Consider the following 18583-nt stretch of genomic DNA (forward strand, 5'->3'; position numbering starts at 1 on the left):
TCTTATTTTCTTGCAGAATTACTTTTATTCAAACTTCTGTGGCAGTTATGTATAATATAAAGAATTTTAAGTTGCTGTTTGTTTAGCTCTTTCTATTTTTTAGGTAACAAATATTGTGTCCCGTAATTGGGGCAACATGATAGATAATTATTAGTTTTGTTAACAAATACTATTCAGCTTGTAATGAGTAAAATATTTTACAGATTTCCTTAGAGGGAGCAAAATTAATGAACAATTTCTTCATAGCGCCATTGCCACAAATATTTAGAAGTAGAGCAATATGAAAAACATTGTTACTACTTACAGTTGTGTTCAGTGAACAATTTATTTATACATAATTAGTTTTAGATCTCAAAAACACCTTCAATTGGCAACATGTATTTCTTCTGTCAAGTGTTGCTTGATTTCAGAACTAATTATAGATAAGTAAATCATTCATTCAGCAGAATTGCAGTTTTCATAATTATTACAAAGCGTAATCCTAGTTTTATGTGTTTATGGTCTCTAGGCTTTCACTCGAGTATTTTCTGAATTTTTACAGTGTGGAACTTAAATTATTTATGTACGGGAAGTAATTAGATTGTAAGAGTACAGACATTTACCAACTTGTTTCGCCGACCATAGCAGTGCCTCTGAGCATAACATTTATATAATATAAATGATGCTGTGAATTATTCAACAATGTTATGGAAAGAGTAGATTGATACTCACCTTAAAGATAACATACTGAGTTGCAGACAGATACAATAAAAAGACTGCTACAGTCTTTTCATTGTGCCTGTCTGCAACTCAGTATGTCATCTTTACGGTAGCAATCTGTCCTTTTCCGAATACTGTTGATATTCCAACCTGGAGTTTCCGCTGTGAATTATTCCCTATATGAATCTATTATTTCAGATCCCTCACTATGGCCTTGTTAAATTGCTGCAGGGTTGATTACAGCAAGTTAGCAAGGCCAAATGCAGTGTGGTACAAGGAGGGCGAACTGAAATACATGAGTATGGCATACTATTAAATGAAACCTTTACTGTGTGCAGTCAGTGCCTACAGAAGAGTCTGTGGACACACCAAAAGAATAAAAAAAACCTCTGATAATGCGTAACATGAATAAGCATGTTTTGTAAAAAAAAATTAGCATTCACTTGCAGAAGACTGATAAATCTGTCCTCATCTAGATGATAAATGTAATTGAAGTAGCAACTGAGGAAGAATGGCTGCAAATATCAGCATTACTGGGACATTCATTTTGAAAGTTGTGGACAGATCATAAAGAGTGAAACCTAACACTAACCTTAAAGTTTATCAGGTTACCTCCCATTAGGAGTGTGGGTGCACTCAGCGACTGTGATCTGACTTATAAATTATAGAGCATGGCATTCAGTCATCCTTTTTGCAGCTTTTATTTGGCAAATCCTGATTTTAGCTAGTGCTTTGCCATTATCAATGCACTGTTTTCTAGTTTCAATGCATGTCCTTTCAAAGAACTGTCACTGATGCCCAAACAGCAGGGAATGGACATGCATTGAGACTTTTCTAGTCTCAATGCGTGTCCATTCCCTGCTGTTCGGGCGTCAGTGACAGCTCTTTGAAAGGACATGGATTGAAACTAGAAAAGTCTCAATGCATGTCCATTCCCTGCTGTTCGGGCATCGGTGACAGTTCTTTGAAAGGACATGCATTGAAACTAGAAAATAGTGCATTGATAATGGCTGAGCACCAGCCAAAATCTGGATTTGCCAGATAAAAGCTGCAAAAAAAGACGACTGATTCCTGCACTCTATAATTTATAAACCTTAACGTTGATGGATTTGTCAGTCGGCAGATACGTAAATAAGATTTGAGACTTAAAGCTTAGGTTTTGGACAGTAGCCTTCATTTAGTAGTTGTGGTCTTCAGTCTGAAGACTGGTTTGATGCAGCTCTCCTTGCTGGTCTATCTACATCTATGTTGTTATGAGAAAGTTGCTACTCACCATATCGGGGATGCTAAGTTGCAGATAGGCACAACACAAAAGAATTTGACAATTAAAGCTTTCAGCCAGTAAGGCCTTCATCAACAATAGACACATGAGGGCACGCACATGCACACACACACACACACACACACACACACACACACACAAATGCAACTCGCACACAAGGCTGCAGTCTCATGCAGCTGAAACCACACTTTAATTGTGAGAACCTTTTTGTGTGCGTATCTGTGACTCGGCATGTGCACTGTATGGTGAGTAGCAACTTTCCTTCTCATAATACTGTTAGCTTCCATTGTGGATTTTCCATTGTTTGATTTCTACATCTACATTTATACTCTGCAAACCACCATGAAGTGCATGGCAAGAGTATGTTCCGTTGTATCAGTTTTTAGGGTTTCTTCCTGTTCCATCCGTGTGTGGAATTTGGGGAGAATGATTGTTTGAATGCCTCTGTGCATTCATTCTTCTAATTATTCTAATCTTGTCATCGTCATGTGAGTGATACGTAGGAGGTCATAGTGTATTCCTATAGTAATCATTTAAAGCCGATTCTAGAAACTTTGTAAATAGACTTTCTCACAATATTTTATGTTTATTTTCAAGGGTCTTCCAGTTCATTTCTTTCATTATCTCTGTGACCATCTGTCACAGATCAAACAAACCTGTGACTATTTGTGCTGCTCTTCTCTGTATGTGTTCAATATCCCCTGTTAGTTCTACCTGGTACGTGTCCCACACACTTGAGCAATATTCTAGAAGCGGTCACAAGAGTGATTTGTAAGTAATCTCATGTGTAGATAGATTGCATGTCCCCTGTATTCTATCACTAAACTGAAATCTACAACCTGCTGTACCCTTGACTGAATCTATGTGATCATTTCCATTTCATATCCCTACAAAGTGTTACACACATGCATTTGTGTGAGTAGGCCAATTCCAGCAATGATTCATTGGCATTATAATCATAGGATACTATGTTTTTTCGATTTGTGAAGTGCACTATTTTACATTTCTAAACATTTAGAGAAAGCTGCAAAGCCCTACACCACTTTGAAATCTTATCAAGAACTGACTGAATATTTACACAGCTTCTTTAAACATTACTTCATTATAGATAACTGCATCATCTTCTGAAAGCCTGATATTACTGTTAATATTGTCTGCAAGGTCCTTAATATAAAATATGAAAAGCAAAGGTCCCAACACTCTTCTCTGGGGCACACCTGAAGTTACTTGTGCATCTACAAAACTCTTTATTTCTGAATAACTGCTGCACAAACTACATCCTTTTGAACCTAATAGCTGCATTCATGCCTAGGTCTCCCACACTTCTCCCCATTATCCAACTGAATGGTCCTTGATGTGTCCTATCATCTGTTGTTGTTGTTGTTGTGGTGGTCTTCAGTCCTGAGACTGGTTTGATGCAGCTCTCCATGCTAATCTATCCTGTGCAAGCTTCTTCATCTCCCAGTACCTACTGCAACCTACATCCTTCTGAATCTGCTTAGTGTATTCATCTCTTGGTCTCCCTCTACGATTTTTACCCTCCACGCTGCCCTCCAATACTAAATTTGTGATCCCTTGATGCCTCAAAACATGCCCTACCAACCGATCCCTTCTTCTAGTCAAGTTGTGCCACAAACTTCTCTTCTCCCCAATCCTATTCAATACCTCCTCATTAGTTACGTGATCTACCCACCTTATCTTCAGCATTCTTCTGTAGCACCACATTTCGAAAGTTTCTATTCTCTTCTTGTCCAAACTGGTTATCGTCCATGTTTCACTTCCATACATGGCTACACTCCATACAAATACTTTCAGAAACGACTTCCTGAAAATTAAATCTATACTCGATGTTAACAAATTTCTCTTCTTCAGAAACGATTTCCTTGCCATTGGCAGTCTACATTTTATATCCTCTCTACTTCGACCATCATCAGTTATTTTACTCCCTAAATAGCAAAACTCCTTTACTACTTTAAGTGTCTCATTTCCTAATCTAATCCCCTCAGCATCACCCGATTTAATTTGACTACATTCCATTATCCTCGTTTTGCTTTTGTTGATGTTCATCTTATATCCTCCTTTCAAGACACTGTCCATTCCGTTCAACTGCTCTTCCAAGTCCTTTGCTGTCTCTGACAGAATTACAATGTCATTGGCGAACCTCAAAGTTTTTACTTCTTCTCCATGAATTTTAATACCTACTCCGAATTTTTCTTTTGTTTCCTTTACTGCTTGCTCAATATACAGATTGAACAACATCGGGGACAGGCTACAAACCTGTCTCACTCCTTTCCCAACCACTGCTTCCCTTTCATGCACCTCGACTCTTATAACTGCCATCTGGTTTCTGTACAAATTGTAAATAGCCTTTTGCTCCCTGTCTTTTACCCCAGCCACCTTCAGAATTTGAAAGAGAGTATTCCAGTTAACGTTGTCAAAAGCTTTCTCTAAGTCTACAAATGCTAGAAACGTAGGTTTGCCTTTTCTTAATCTTTCTTCTAAGATAAGTCGTAAGGTTAGTATTGCCTCACGTGTTCCAACATTTCTACGGAATCCAAACTGATCTTCCCCGAGGTCCGCTTCTACCAGTTTTTCCATTTGTCTGTAAAGAATTCGTGTTAGTATTTTGCAGCCGTGGCATTAAACTGATAGTTCGGTAATTTTCACATCTGTCAACACCTGCTTTCTTTGGGATTGGAATTATTATATTCTTCTTGAAGTCTGTGGGTATTTCGCCTGTCTCATACATCTTGCTCACCAGATGGTAGAGTTTTGTCATGACTGGCTCTCCCAAGGCCATCAGTAGTTCTAATGGAATGTTGTCTACTCCCGGGGCCTTGTTTCGGCTCAGGTCTTTCAGTGCTCTGTCAAACTCTTCACGCAGTATCTTATCTCCCATTTCATCTTCATCTACATCCTCTTCCATTTCCATAATATTGTCCTCAAGTACATCGGCCTTGTATAAACCCTCTATATACTCCTTCCACCTTTCTGCCTTCCATTCTTTGCTTAGAACAGGGTTTCCATCTGAGTTCTTGATATTCATACAAGTGGTTCCCTTTTCTCCAAAGGTCTCTTTAATTTTCCTGTAGGCAGTATCTATCTTACCCCTAGTGAAACAAGCCTCTACATCCATACATTTGTCCTCTAGCCATCCCTGCTTAGCCATTTTGCACTTCCTGTCGATCTCATTTTTGAGACGTTTGTATTCCTTTTTGCCTGCTTCATTTACTGCATTTTTATATTTTCTCCTTTCATCAATTAAATTCAATATTTCTTCTGTTACCCAAGGATTTCTACTAGCCCTCGTCTTTTTACCTACTTGATCCTCTGCTGCCTTCACTACTTCATCCCTCAGAGCTACCCATTCTTCTTCTACTGTATTTCTTTCCCCCATTCCTGTCAATTGTTCCCTTATGCTCTCCCTGAAACTCTCTACAACCTCTGGTTCTTTCAGTTTATCCAGGTCCCATCTCCTTAAATTCCCATCTTTTTGCAGTTTCTTCAGTTTCAATCTGCAGTTCATAACCAATAGATTGTGGTGAGAATCCACATCTGCCCCTGGAAATGTCTTACAATTTAAAACCTAGTTCCTAAATCTCTGTCTTACCATTATATAATCTATCTGGTACCTTTTAGTATCTCCAGGATTCTTCCAGGTATACAACCTTCTTTTATGATTCTTGAACCAAGTGTTAGCTATGATTAAGTTATGCCCTGTGCAAAATTCTACAAGGCGGCTTCCTCTTTCATTTCTTCCCCCCAATCCATAGTCACCTATTATGTTTCCTTCTCTCCCTTTTCCTACTGACGAATTCCAGTCACCCATGACTATTAAATTTTCGTCTCCCTTCACTACCTGAATAATTTCTTTTATCTCGTCATACATTTCATCAATTTCTTCATCATCTGCAGAGCTAGTTGGCATATAAACTTGTACTACTGTAGTAGGCATGGGCTTTGTGTCTATCTTGGCCACAATAATGCGTTCACTATGCTGTTTGTAGTAGCTAACCCGCACTCCTATTTTTCTATTCATTATTAAACCTACTCCAGCATTACCCCTATTTGATTTTGTATTTATAACCCTGTAATCACCTGACCAAAAGTCTTGTTCCTCCTGCCACTGAACTTCACTAATTCCCACTATATCTAACTTTAACCTATCCATTTCCCTTTTTAAATTTTCTAACCTACCTGCCCGATTAAGGGATCTGACATTCCACACTCCGATCTGTAGAATGCCAGTTTTCTTTCTCCTGATAACGACGTCCTCTTGAGTAGTCCCCGCCCGGAGATCCGAATGGGGGACTATTTTACCTCCGGAATATTTTACCCAAGAGGACACCATCATCATTTAATCATACAGTAAAGCTGCATGTCCTCGGGTAAAATTATGGCTGTAGTTTCCCCTTGCTTTCAGCTGTTCGCAGTACCAGCACAGCAAGGCCGTTTTGGTTAATGTTACAAGGCCAGAACAGTCAATCATCCAGACTGTTGCCCCTGCAACTACTGAAAAGGCTGCTGCCCCTCTTCAGGAACCACATGTTTGTCTGGCCTCTCAACAGATACCCCTCCGTTGTGGTTGCACCTACGGTACGGCCATCTGTATCGCTGAGGCATGCAAGCCTCCCCACCAACGGCAAGGTCCATGGTTCATGGGGGAAGTCCTATCAACTATCCCTTCTTTTAATCAAGCTATGCCTTTTTTTTCGTTGAAAATTTGATTCAGTACCTTCTCATTGGTTATTTGAACCTCCCATCTAATCTTTAGGATTCTTTCATTGTGCCACATTTCAAAAGCTTACATTTTGAACTGCCCATATTTCACTTCTGTACAAGGCTACACTCCTGACAGATATCTTCAGACTTAACATTTAAATTGACATCAGATGTTAACAAAATCCTCTTTTTCAGAAATACTTTTATCTGTTGTTGCCAGTCTACATTTTACATCCTCTTTACTTCAGGCTTCATCATTTGCTTTCCTGTCAAAACAGCAAAACTCAGCTTTCTGTTGTAAAGTCTCGTTTCCTAATCTAATTTCCTTAGCATCGCCTTGTTTAATGGGACTACATTCCATTACCCTTGTTTTGTTTTTGTCAATGTTGATCTTGCAGTCCCTTTTCAAGCCAACATCCAGTCCATTTAACAGTTCTAAGTTCTTTTCTGTTTCTGATAATGCCGTCAGCAAACCTCAAAGATTTTATTACTTCTCCCTGAACTTTATTTCCTTCTCCAAATTTGTATTTGATTTCCTTCACTGCTTACTCATTGTACAGATTAAATAATGTAAGACCGAGCGAGGTGGCGCAGTGGTTAGACACTGGACTCGCATTCAGGAGGACGACGGTTCAATCTCGCATCCGGCCATCCTGATTTAGGTTTTCCGTGATTTTCCTAAATCGCTCCAGGCAAATGCCGGGATGGTTCCTTTCAAAGGGCACGGCCGACTTCCTTTCCCATCCTTCCCTAATCCGATGAGACCGATGACCTCGCTGTCTGGTCTCCTTCCCCAAAACAACCCAACCCAATAATGTAAGAGAGAAACTACAACCATATCTCCTCCCTTTTCAACTACTGCTTACCTTTCACGTCCTTCAACTCTTGTAACTGCAGTCTTGTTCATATAAAAGCTGTAAATAACCTTTTGTTCCCTGTATTTATCCCTGTGACATTCAAAATTTCAAAGACATTACCTCACATGTTCTTACATTTCTCCAAAACCCAAACTCATCTTCTCCATGGTCAGATTCTACCAGTTTTTCCACTCTTCTGTAACTAATTGATGCCAGTATTTTGCAACTACAACTTACAAAACTAATGGTGTATTGGTATTCACCTGTCAACACCTGCCTTCTTTAGAATTAGAAATATTCTATTTTTCGTCAAGTGTGAGGGTGTTGCCCTGTCTTACAAACACTGAGGTGACGGGCGTCATGGGATAACGATATACGTACACTCCTGGAAATGGAAAAAAGAACACATTGACACCGGTGTGTCAGACCCACCATACTTGCTCCGGACACTGCGAGAGGGCTGTACAAGCAATGATCACACGCACGGCACAGCGGACACACCAGGAACCGCGGTGTTGGCCGTCGAATGGCGCTAGCTGCACAGCATTTGTGCACCGCCGCCGTCAGTGTCAGCCAGTTTGCCGTGGCATACGGAGCTCCATCGCAGTCTTTAACACTGGTAGCATGCCGCGACAGCGTGGACGTGAACCGTATGTGCAGTTGACGGACTTTGAGCGAGGGCGTATAGTGGGCATGCGGGAGGCCGGGTGGACGTACCGCCGAATTGCTCAACACGTGGGGCGTGAGGTCTCCACAGTACATCGATGTTGTCGCCAGTGGTCGGCGGAAGGTGCACGTGCCCGTCGACCTGGGACCGGACCGCAGCGACGCACGGATGCACGCCAAGACCGTAGGATCCTACGCAGTGCCGTAGGGGACCGCACCGCCACTTCCCAGCAAATTAGGGACACTGTTGCTCCTGGGGTATCGGCGAGGACCATTCGCAACCGTCTCCATGAAGCTGGGCTACGGTCCCGCACACCGTTAGGCCGTCTTCCGCTCATGCCCCAACATCGTGCAGCCCGCCTCCAGTGGTGTCGCGACAGGCGTGAATGGAGGGACGAATGGAGACGTGTCGTCTTCAGCGATGAGAGTCGCTTCTGCCTTGGTGCCAATGATGGTCGTATGCGTGTTTGGCGCCGTGCAGGTGAGCGCCACAATCAGGACTGCATACGACCGAGGCACACAGGGCCAACACCCGGCATCATGGTGTGGGGAGCGATCTCCTACACTGGCCGTACACCACTGGTGATCGTCGAGGGGACACTGAATAGTGCACGGTACATCCAAACCGTCATCGAACCCATCGTTCTACCATTCCTAGACCGGCAAGGGAACTTGCTGTTCCAACAGGACAATGCACGTCCGCATGTATCCCGTGCCACCCAATGTGCTCTAGAAGGTGTATGTCAACTACCCTGGCCAGCAATATCTCCGGATCTGTCCCCCATTGAGCATGTTTGGGACTGGATGGAGCGTCGTCTCACGCGGTCTGCACGTCCAGCACGAACGCTGGTCCAACTGAGGCGCCAGGTGGAAATGGCATGGCAAGCCGTTCCACAGGACTACATCCAGCATCTCTACGATCGTCTCCATGGGAGAATAGCAGCCTGCATTGCTGCGAAAGGTGGATATACACTGTACTAGTGCCGACATTGTGCATGCTCTGTTGCCTGTGTCCATGTGCCTGTGGTTCTGTCAGTGTGATCATGTGATGTATCTGACCCCAGGAATGTGTCAATAAAGTTTCCCCTTCCTGGGACAATGAATTCACGGTGTTCTTATTTCAATTTCCAGGAGTGTATATACAGATGGTGGTAGTATTGCACACACAAGGTATAAAAGGACAGTGCATTGGCAGAGGTGTCATTTGTATTCAGGTGATTCATGTGAAAAGGTTTCCAATGTGATTATGGCTGCACAATGGTAATCAACAGATTTTGAATGTGAAATGGTAGTTGGAGGTAGATGCATGGGACATTCCATTTTGGAAATCGTTAGGGAATAATAATCTGAGATCCATAGTGTCAAGAGAACCGTACTTCAGGCATTACTGCTCACCATGGTCAACACAGTAGCCGATGGCCTTCTCTTAACAACAGAAAATCTGTTTTTGCATCCAGTTGTCAGTGCTAACAGACAAGCAACACTGCATGAAATAACTGCAGGAATCAATGTTGTACATACAACTAATTTATTCATTAGGACAGTGCAATGAAATTTGGCATTAATGGGCTATGGCAGCAGACGACTGATGCAAGTGCCTTTGCTAGCAGCACATCACCTGTAGCACCTCTCCTGAGCTTGTTACCATCTCAGTTGGACCATACACAACTGATAAACGGTGGCCAAGTTAGATGATTCTCAGTCTCAGTGGATAAGAGCTGATGGTAGGGTTTGAATGTGATGCAGACCCCATGAAGCCATGTACCCAAGTTCTCAGTAAGGGACTGTGCAAGCTGGTGGTGGCTCCATAATGGTGTGAGCTGTGTTCACAAAGAAAGGACTGGCTCCTGTAGTCAAAGTGAACCAGTCATTGACTGGAAATTGTTACATTCAGCTACTTGGATATCATGTGCAGTCATTCATGTCATCAGGCTACAGTTGTTCTCAATTCGTTTGGAGAATGTTCTCGACAATTCAAGCAAATGATTTGGCCACCCAGATCACCCAACACGAAACCCATAGAACATTTATGGGATGTAATTGAGATGTAGGCTCGTGCACAAAATCCTGCACCAGCAACATTTTCGCAATTATGGATGATTGCTCAATATTTCTGCAGGGGACTTCCAATGACTTGTTGAGTCCAAGTCACATAGAGTTGCTGCACTTTACCAGGCAAAAGTAGGTCCAACATGGTATTAGGAGGTACACCGTGTCTTTTGTCTCTTCTGTGTATCTTGCATACCACGTGGAAAATGTTGTCATGGCTGGCTCTGCCAAGGACCTCAATAATTCTGTGGGAATACTGTATATTCCAAGGGCCATGTTTCCGTGTATGTCTTTCAGTCCTATGTCAAATTATTCTTGCAGTATCATATCTCCCATTTTGTCTTCATCTACTACTTCTTCCCTTTCTACAATATTATTTTCCCCTAGTCAAGGACATATCCACAGCCTTACACTTATCCTGTAACCATTTCTATTTTTTTCATTTTGCATTTTCTAAGAGTCTCATTTTTTAAACACCTGTATTCCCATCCAGCTGCTTCATGTGCTGCAGTTTTATATTTTCTCATTTTGTCAGTTAAATTCAGTATCTCCTGTGTTATCCAAATACAGCTAGGCATTGCCTTTTCACCTACATGGTCCTCTGCTGACTCCACTACTTCATCTTCTATTGTATTCTGTGCACCTGTTTCAATCTTAATCTACAGTTTACAAACAATAAAGTATGGTCAGAGCCTAATCGACTCCTGGAAATGTATTAAAGTTTAAAATCTAGTTTCAAATTATTTGTTGTACCATTATATAATCGATCTGAAACCTTCTAGAGAGCCCAGGTCACTTCTGTATATACAGCCTTCTATGTTCTGTGCGAAATTCTACCAAGTGGTTCCTCCTCCATTCCCTTCCCCATTTCATGTTCTACTAGTTTCCCTTCTGTTACTTTTCTTGCTACCAAGTTTATACCCAACATAATTAAATTTTCATTTCCTCTAACTATCTCAACCATTTCTTTTTATCTCATGATACTTTTTTTTCAATCTAATCTTCATCTCTGGAACTAGTTGGCAAATAAACTTGTGCTACTGTGGTGTGTGCTTGCTCTGTGTTTATTGTAACTATGATAATTTGTTCACTTTGTTGTTCATACTAGCATACCCACATTGCTGTTTTCTTATTCATGTTTTGGCCTACTACTGCCTGTTTGATTTGTGTTGGTAACCCTGTTCTGACCTGACCAGAAGCCCTGTTCTGCCACCACATTTCACTTATTTCCGTTATATCTTATGTCAACGTTTCCATTTCCCTTTCTAAATTCTCTAACCTATCCACCTGGGGATCTAACATTCCATGCCCCAAACTCCTAAATGCCAATTTTGTTTTTCCTGATTATGACATCTTCCTGACTAGTCCCCACCCAGATATCTGATGCCAAGATGTTGCTGCCTGGTATTGCTGCTTTCTCAGGGAATTACTGAGAACACATTTTGAAAATCTTGTTTGGCTTGATGAAACTTGGGTGAATCTGGGACACAGTTTAAAAAATTTCTCCTATTTCAATAACCAATGTAACTCTGGCACTAATGAGTATTAAAAAAAATTGATGTGCTTAGAGATACCACGGAGAGTGATACTATATTTAAATTCCAGAACTTTTACATTATTTTGTGGGAGATAGAGACATTAAACTTCATACTTGTTATACGTGAAATACTGATGCAATTGCATAAAAATGCGGTTTTCAGAAGCATGTTTATAAAAAACGCATTGCACACAAAAATTTTAAAAGATTCATTGCTGAGTGAGATATTTTGGTAATCATCAGCAATGGGGGAAGTATTGGTATGGGAGCAATAGTTTTTGAGATATGACATGATAAGTTTGAAGCTGATGGGAAAATTTAATCTGTTTCAGAACAATTAATGTAACTTTTGCTCTAATTAAAACTAAGAGCAGAGATTTGAGATGATGAGAGACACTATAGAGATATACATCTTATGTGGATTAGACATTTTTTACTTGATTCTTTTTGGAAGCTAAAGGCTTTAAAGCAGTTTCCTATCACAGTGGAGAGTGAAGCACTGTTGCAGCTGCCTGCAGACAGTACTTGATATGACAATGCCGTAACTTTGGACCTTAAACATTAAGTGACAACTAGTTTAAATTATACTGTAGTAAATAACCAAAACACACATAGCTGTGTTATCCCAGCACTGCAACCCATCTTGGGGCACCTCAACTGTATTGTGTGTAGTTACTTTTACTGTTCACTCTGTCAGTCTTGAAATACATGCAAAAATGAGATTGTAAACTTAGCTGAAAACCTGTACACATACCGTCATTCAGTTACAAGGAGAAAACCAGATAGCTCATTGAACTGTGCATACTTCCCAATTGGACAACTGGCACAGTATTAATTCCCAACAGAACAAGTGAAAAGCAATCTTAATAATCAAGTTGTAGTGGTTGGCAAAAGTGTTTTCGATACACATTACTTCCCATCCATCTGTGAAACTGAGTGACAGATGTGTTTGTTAAGCTAGATAACTATTGGAGGAGTGTATTATCTGTAGAATAGTGTAGTTAACAATATCTCACACATTTTATTCCATAGAACACATACTGAGCATGTGCTCACATTTGGGAAAAATGGCTATTCAAATTCCCATCTGGCTACGCTGATTTAGGGTTCTTGTGATCTTCCTAAGCAATTTTAGACAGGTACTAGGATGACTCCCTTGAAGAGAACATTGCCAATTTCTTTTGATGATCCAAGATTTAGCTCCATCTCTGAATCCCTCAAAACTGTACAGAAAACATGAGGAATCTGTCAACTGCCTTCCTTCCGTCTCTCACACTTTTCACATTTTGGTCGACCATACAATTCTTGCATAGTGCTCTCCAAAGTTTATGTTTTTTGTTGACAATGTGATTTGGTTTTATGCCTTTCGTCAGTATATTATGTGTCTAAATATCCCTGTGCTTAAAAACAAATATATTCACTATACTTTGTTATATGTCATTGTACTGTCTGATCTCCATTATTACCTTATTTATTATAGGCAGTATATTTTGTCTTAACCATCATTTTTTATTCAGTTCCCCAATGCAGCAAGGATCACCAGCAAAGGGAAGGTACTGCGAAATTATAATGTACAATGAAATACACCTCATTTCAATATTTAGATGAATTTTTGATGTTATAAGTGGTGTATTACAGTTATGCATGCTGTTTTGTCCTTGCAGTTTTTTTATCAGCTGTTACTAGTTTTGTTGCTTATCACTAGATACATACAAATTGTATTGGAATAAAAGATGAGTATCTGAAAACTGTCAGAAAAACCATGAACATGCTTTAGTGTATATATAAAATCTGTTCAAAAGAATGAGCCAAATTATGTAGTTTGTTCAATTATGAGTGATCTGTGTGACCCCCACCTGCAAGCGATAGCCTAAATTATATGCATGTACCTGACCATGTTCAAGCTTTGCGTGTTCTTCATGCACTTGCACTACACTTGATCCTAAGATCATTTCTCTTGAAAGGAGTTACAGCAGTGCTGAAGAAGAAAAAAATAAGTTTGGCGTTTTGCTTTTCTGTGCGTTACACATCATTTATCTGTAAGTGAATAGTAGCCTTCCATATTTTTTATTATCATTTCTATTGTGAAATTTCCATTATTGTACTAATTTTTCTATTTACCATCAGAAACATTGCAATTATTCTCAAAAGTTCCATAAAAATATATTTTGATTGTCCTCATTAAAATCACTGAAGTGCTCATCCTCAGTCTGAAGTTTGTAAAACTCAAAATGTCTTTAATTTTCCGCAATTACTACTAGTGCTGAATGTACACTGTGTCCGGCATCCATTAAAACAGTGTTTTATTGAAGCTCACCTGACAAAAAATAAGTCACAACTTTATAACAACCTGGATTCAGTTAGGAAGTGAGTCCACAGGGTTGTGCAAGTAAATCACATCCAGGTTAAGCCACTCCTGGGGATATTGATCGCACAATTCCACAAAATTGTTGGGATGCTGATATCAGCATTTTACCTGCTGTTCTAAGATGTCCCACAAATTTTCTATGGAGTTCAAATCAGATACTTTTTCAGGTCATCACGATGTAATAGGGAGGGGGAGTGTTCTGCATTCCAGTCACATATTCTTGCAGCCTGATGAACTTTACTGTTGCCATCTTTATGTGCCGGCCGCAGTGGCCAAGCGGTTCTAGGCGCTACAGTCTGGAACCGCGTGACTGCTACGGTCGCAGATTCGAATCCTGCCTTGGGCATGGATGTGTGTGATGTCCTTAGGTTAGTTAGGTTTAAGTAGTTCTAAGTTCTAGGGGACTGATGACCTCAGAAGTTAAGTTCCGTAGTACTCAGAGCCATTTGAACCATCTTTATGTGCCTGTGTGAGCAATGTACTCTTGCAAGGTGATTGACTACAAATGTTCATTGTGTGCAGTTCCTGTCTCAATGTTCTACTGCTAACAGGTGATGCTGGACCTTTATTCACTGCATGCAGCAATTCCTGTCAGGTTTGGAAGTGATTTTGTGTCACAAGCCGTTAAATGCATCTCCTATCTCTCTCTCTGTCAGGATCTTTTTCTGTCCACAATTCTGACACCATATCTCATGGCCATGTGGCTACACCACCGCTTGTAGACAGGTTGAACAGTGTACCGCGAAACACCACCACATCCTCAGTTCTGTACCATCTGTAAAGGCTTAATGATTCATCTTTGTATTGCAGCAGGTGACTGATTTTTTTCTCCGGTGAGCCTCCTCATTTTTTTTTCTTCTTGTGCTAATCATCTCTACACAACTGCTTCACACAAAAAAACGGCTGTAGTTTGTATTGCTTCCTCCAATCTCTGCCCACCCTTAATTTTTTTTTTCACTGAAGCTCTTTCCACCACAAAGTGAACTCTGGATGCTATAACTGATGTTCCTTCTGCCAGTCTTTTCTGTTGGTTAGGGTATTCCATAGACTTCGTACCTTACTTCTGTCTCTCATACCTCACCTGTCGAAATAATATATAGCATTCTTAAATAGGACCGCTATTAAATGTTCTAATTTCTCCTCCTCTCCATTCATCACAGCTTGTGTTTTATTTACATGTTTTACTGTTGTACTCTCACAGAAATGTATTTTAGTGAAGAAAGTTGTTTTCACATGCACCAGTGTAATTCTGATATCTTTGTCAGTTTGGTTGTACTGCACGTTCTTGTTTACTAGATGGAATAATTCTTTCATTTCTTTTGCTGCTCTGTCATTTCCAGTTTTACGTTAAGCTCGTCCCTGTTCTTGGACATTTAACAAAGGTTTCACAACTACTCAAAGTAGATTAAACCTTTCACTTATTACTTCTCTGAAGTTATATTTAAATTTCCTCTAGACAGTGTTGATTTTTTTGTATGATCATCTCTTTCCCTATATCATTACATGTATCTCTTATCACCTCTGATTTAGCCTGTTTGCAGTTCTAGTTAATTTCATTCCTAAGTGAAATTTACTGTTGGCTTTATATCTCGTTCTTAGGCACTTCTATTTTCTTTAATTGACAAGCGAGAGTACTTATTAGTGGCTTTTGTGTCTTTGATTTACTGGTACATGTGCTGTCCTCCTTTTTTCTGGTTTTCCCACAGTCCTATATTTACTTCTGTATGATATTGTGCTCCAACTGTACAGTTCGAGCAATTTCTTCCACAAATTAAGACCTTTGTTTATACTAACATATGTCTTCTAACAAGGAATGTCCCCACTGTCTACCCTTGCTTGCTTCTTTTATTTTCATCCAATAAAATAATGTGTAAGGAGTCTTTACTTAAATTTATTTCTTGTATGCATTTTTATAATTGTGTGTTTTATCAATGTCTCTTGCTGTATTTCTAGTTAGGCTTTTGGGTTCATTTGTAATAATTTGTCTGCCGTATTTGAATTGTGTGATTCTGCATGTGCAGTTAACTGTAGTTAAATCTTTGCAATTATATGGCAGTGTTGTAGTAACTTTTAGAATAAGAAATGAGCATATGATGTGCAAGGTAATCAGTCACTTTTAGATGAATGATATAATGTGCTGAAAATTACACTGCCGTGCACCCTTTTTTTAGTCCAAATACAAAAATTCTCTCTCTCTCTCTCTCTCTCTTTTTTGTGTGGGGGAGGTGTGTTATATTGTCAGATCAGGAGAAAAATAGTGTGGAAAATGACAGAATTAGGACAGAAGGGTGGAGGAGATATCTGAGAATAATCTGTTTGCCCTTCACCTGTTTCTGAATTTTTTTCCAGTCTCTCTTTTCTCTACATGAGTTACCACTCTCTAGTCTGCCCTTCCAAATGCATGTTAACAATCATTGTTGTTGCCACAGTGGTGTGTGTGTCTATATATGCATGATTGTTGTTTTAAATAAAAAAAACTCACTTTTGTCAGGGAAATTGCAGCTGCAAATGTTGCTTTATGGGAACATTTTTTGTGACTCTTTGTTGTATTATCAGTGTGGTGAAAAATTTGATTTTCTTCTTGACCAAGTGAGTCAAATTGCTGTATGATGTTCGTAAATTACTTTAGCTTAATGTTGTTAAAATAGTATAAACAATTAAAGATATCATTAACATTAACTTCAATAACAAACATTCCGTTCACATTGAGTGGCTGCATCAGCAATGTATTCTAAATACTTCAAGGAAAAAATTAATGTGAGGATTCACTGTAGAGAAAAAGTAATTACTCTGTAGTAAGTTTAATGTAATGAAACAGATAGGTAGACTTCACAGTCCACTGGTAAATAGTATTTGGTTTGTATTTACAAAGAAATGTTGACCTCGGAAGGGCACATGGGTGTCTTTTGTCTGTGGTGCTTGTTTGATCAGGCTTTCATTTCATTTCATTATTTTTAGTTTGCTTAAATAATTCAGTAACTATTCCAAGGATTCATTCATTATTTCTTTCTTTCTTTCTTTCCTTCCTTCATTCATCCATCATGTCCCATAGGCTGTATCCTGAAAAAGAACCTTTAGGGGTGTTAGTAAATGCCAAAACCTATGTTAAACAGCTGTTAGAAAATGCATTAATGTTAATTATTTTTAAATTGATATAAACTGTCTGCACTTACTCAAGATAAATGTAACATAATCAAACTAACAGGGTAGTTGCTGCTTCCTCAGTTATATTAAATTTGTTGTTTCAAATATAATCTTGTTTGTGCTAATATTTGTGAGATGTGCTCTCCTGGACATTTTATTTCAGAAATGCTTAAATCATTCACAGTTAATACTTAATCAAGGCAAAAGTGAGTAAATTAGAAAGCATAGTTGTCTCTCTCCATATTGGAGCTTTTTAAAGTTATTTATATAAAGGAAAGGATGGAAACAAGTGGTGAGATATACAGATACGGGAAGAAAGAAAATCGCTCAAAAAATCCAGATCAGATGAGAGAGAAGATGTAGAGAACCACTCACCATTAACACTGGAGTAACAACCAAGCTTCAAACACTGTTGTACCTGCTACAAATTAGTAGTAAGTGATCAGTTTTGGATGAATGCTATTCTTCAAAGAAAACACTATTTAGAAAATAGAATTAAAGATATCAATAAGCATAAGAAAGGCTGGCAAAGTTGAAAGAGGGAGAGACAAAAGAAACATAAAATATATTAAAGTGAATCTGGCTCATTTAAATATGAAAGGGTAAAAAGGAAGACTGCAGGAGGCAATGGGAAAAAGAAGAGTCAAGAAACCAGTGTAAAAAAAACAATTGACCACTTTCATAACATGTTCGGCAAGATAATATTGGATATTGTTTGTGGAGACACATTGTCTGTGGCCATTCATTCAGTTGGAAAACTTTGTTGTGGTCATGCCAATATAGAAAATATGTTAGAATGTGCAGGTCAGTTTTTTTTCTCTCCTCAATAGTGAAATACACTCCTGGAAATTGAAATAAGAACACCGTGAATTCATTGTCCCAGGAAGGGGAAACTTTATTGACACATTCCTGGGGTCAGATACATCACATGATCACACTGACAGAACCACAGGCACATGGACACAGGCAACAGAGCATGCACAATGTCGGCACTAGTACAGTGTATATCCACCTTTCGCAGCAATGCAGGCTGCTATTCTCCCATGGAGACGATCGTAGAGATGCTGGATGTAGTCCTGTGGAACGGCTTGCCATGCCATTTCCACCTGGCGCCTCAGTTGGACCAGCGTTCGTGCTGGACGTGCAGACCGCGTGAGACGACGCTCCATCCAGTCCCAAACATGCTCAATGGGGGACAGATCCGGAGATCTTGCTGGCCAGGGTAGTTGACTTACACCTTCTAGAGCACGTTGGGTGGC

General features: G+C 39.7%; 1 protein-coding gene across 3 annotated transcripts in view; it reads left to right on the forward strand.

Moving 5' to 3' along the window:
- The window catches only part of LOC126236441 (sorting nexin-14-like), a 233372-nt gene that overhangs the window by 104693 nt on the left and 110096 nt on the right, over nt 1-18583 (forward strand). For 2 of the 3 annotated variants that reach the window (XM_049945754.1, XM_049945756.1), the window contains one exon: nt 13330-13365. The exons of the other annotated variant lie outside the window; for it this stretch is intronic. In XM_049945754.1, the coding sequence (XP_049801711.1) occupies nt 13330-13365 (36 nt within the window). The remainder of the gene's footprint in view (nt 1-13329; nt 13366-18583) is intronic. 3 annotated transcript variants of the gene reach the window in all.

The sequence above is a fragment of the Schistocerca nitens genome, chromosome 2 (assembly GCF_023898315.1).
Source record: "Schistocerca nitens isolate TAMUIC-IGC-003100 chromosome 2, iqSchNite1.1, whole genome shotgun sequence".
NCBI classification, from domain to species: domain Eukaryota; kingdom Metazoa; phylum Arthropoda; class Insecta; order Orthoptera; family Acrididae; genus Schistocerca; species Schistocerca nitens.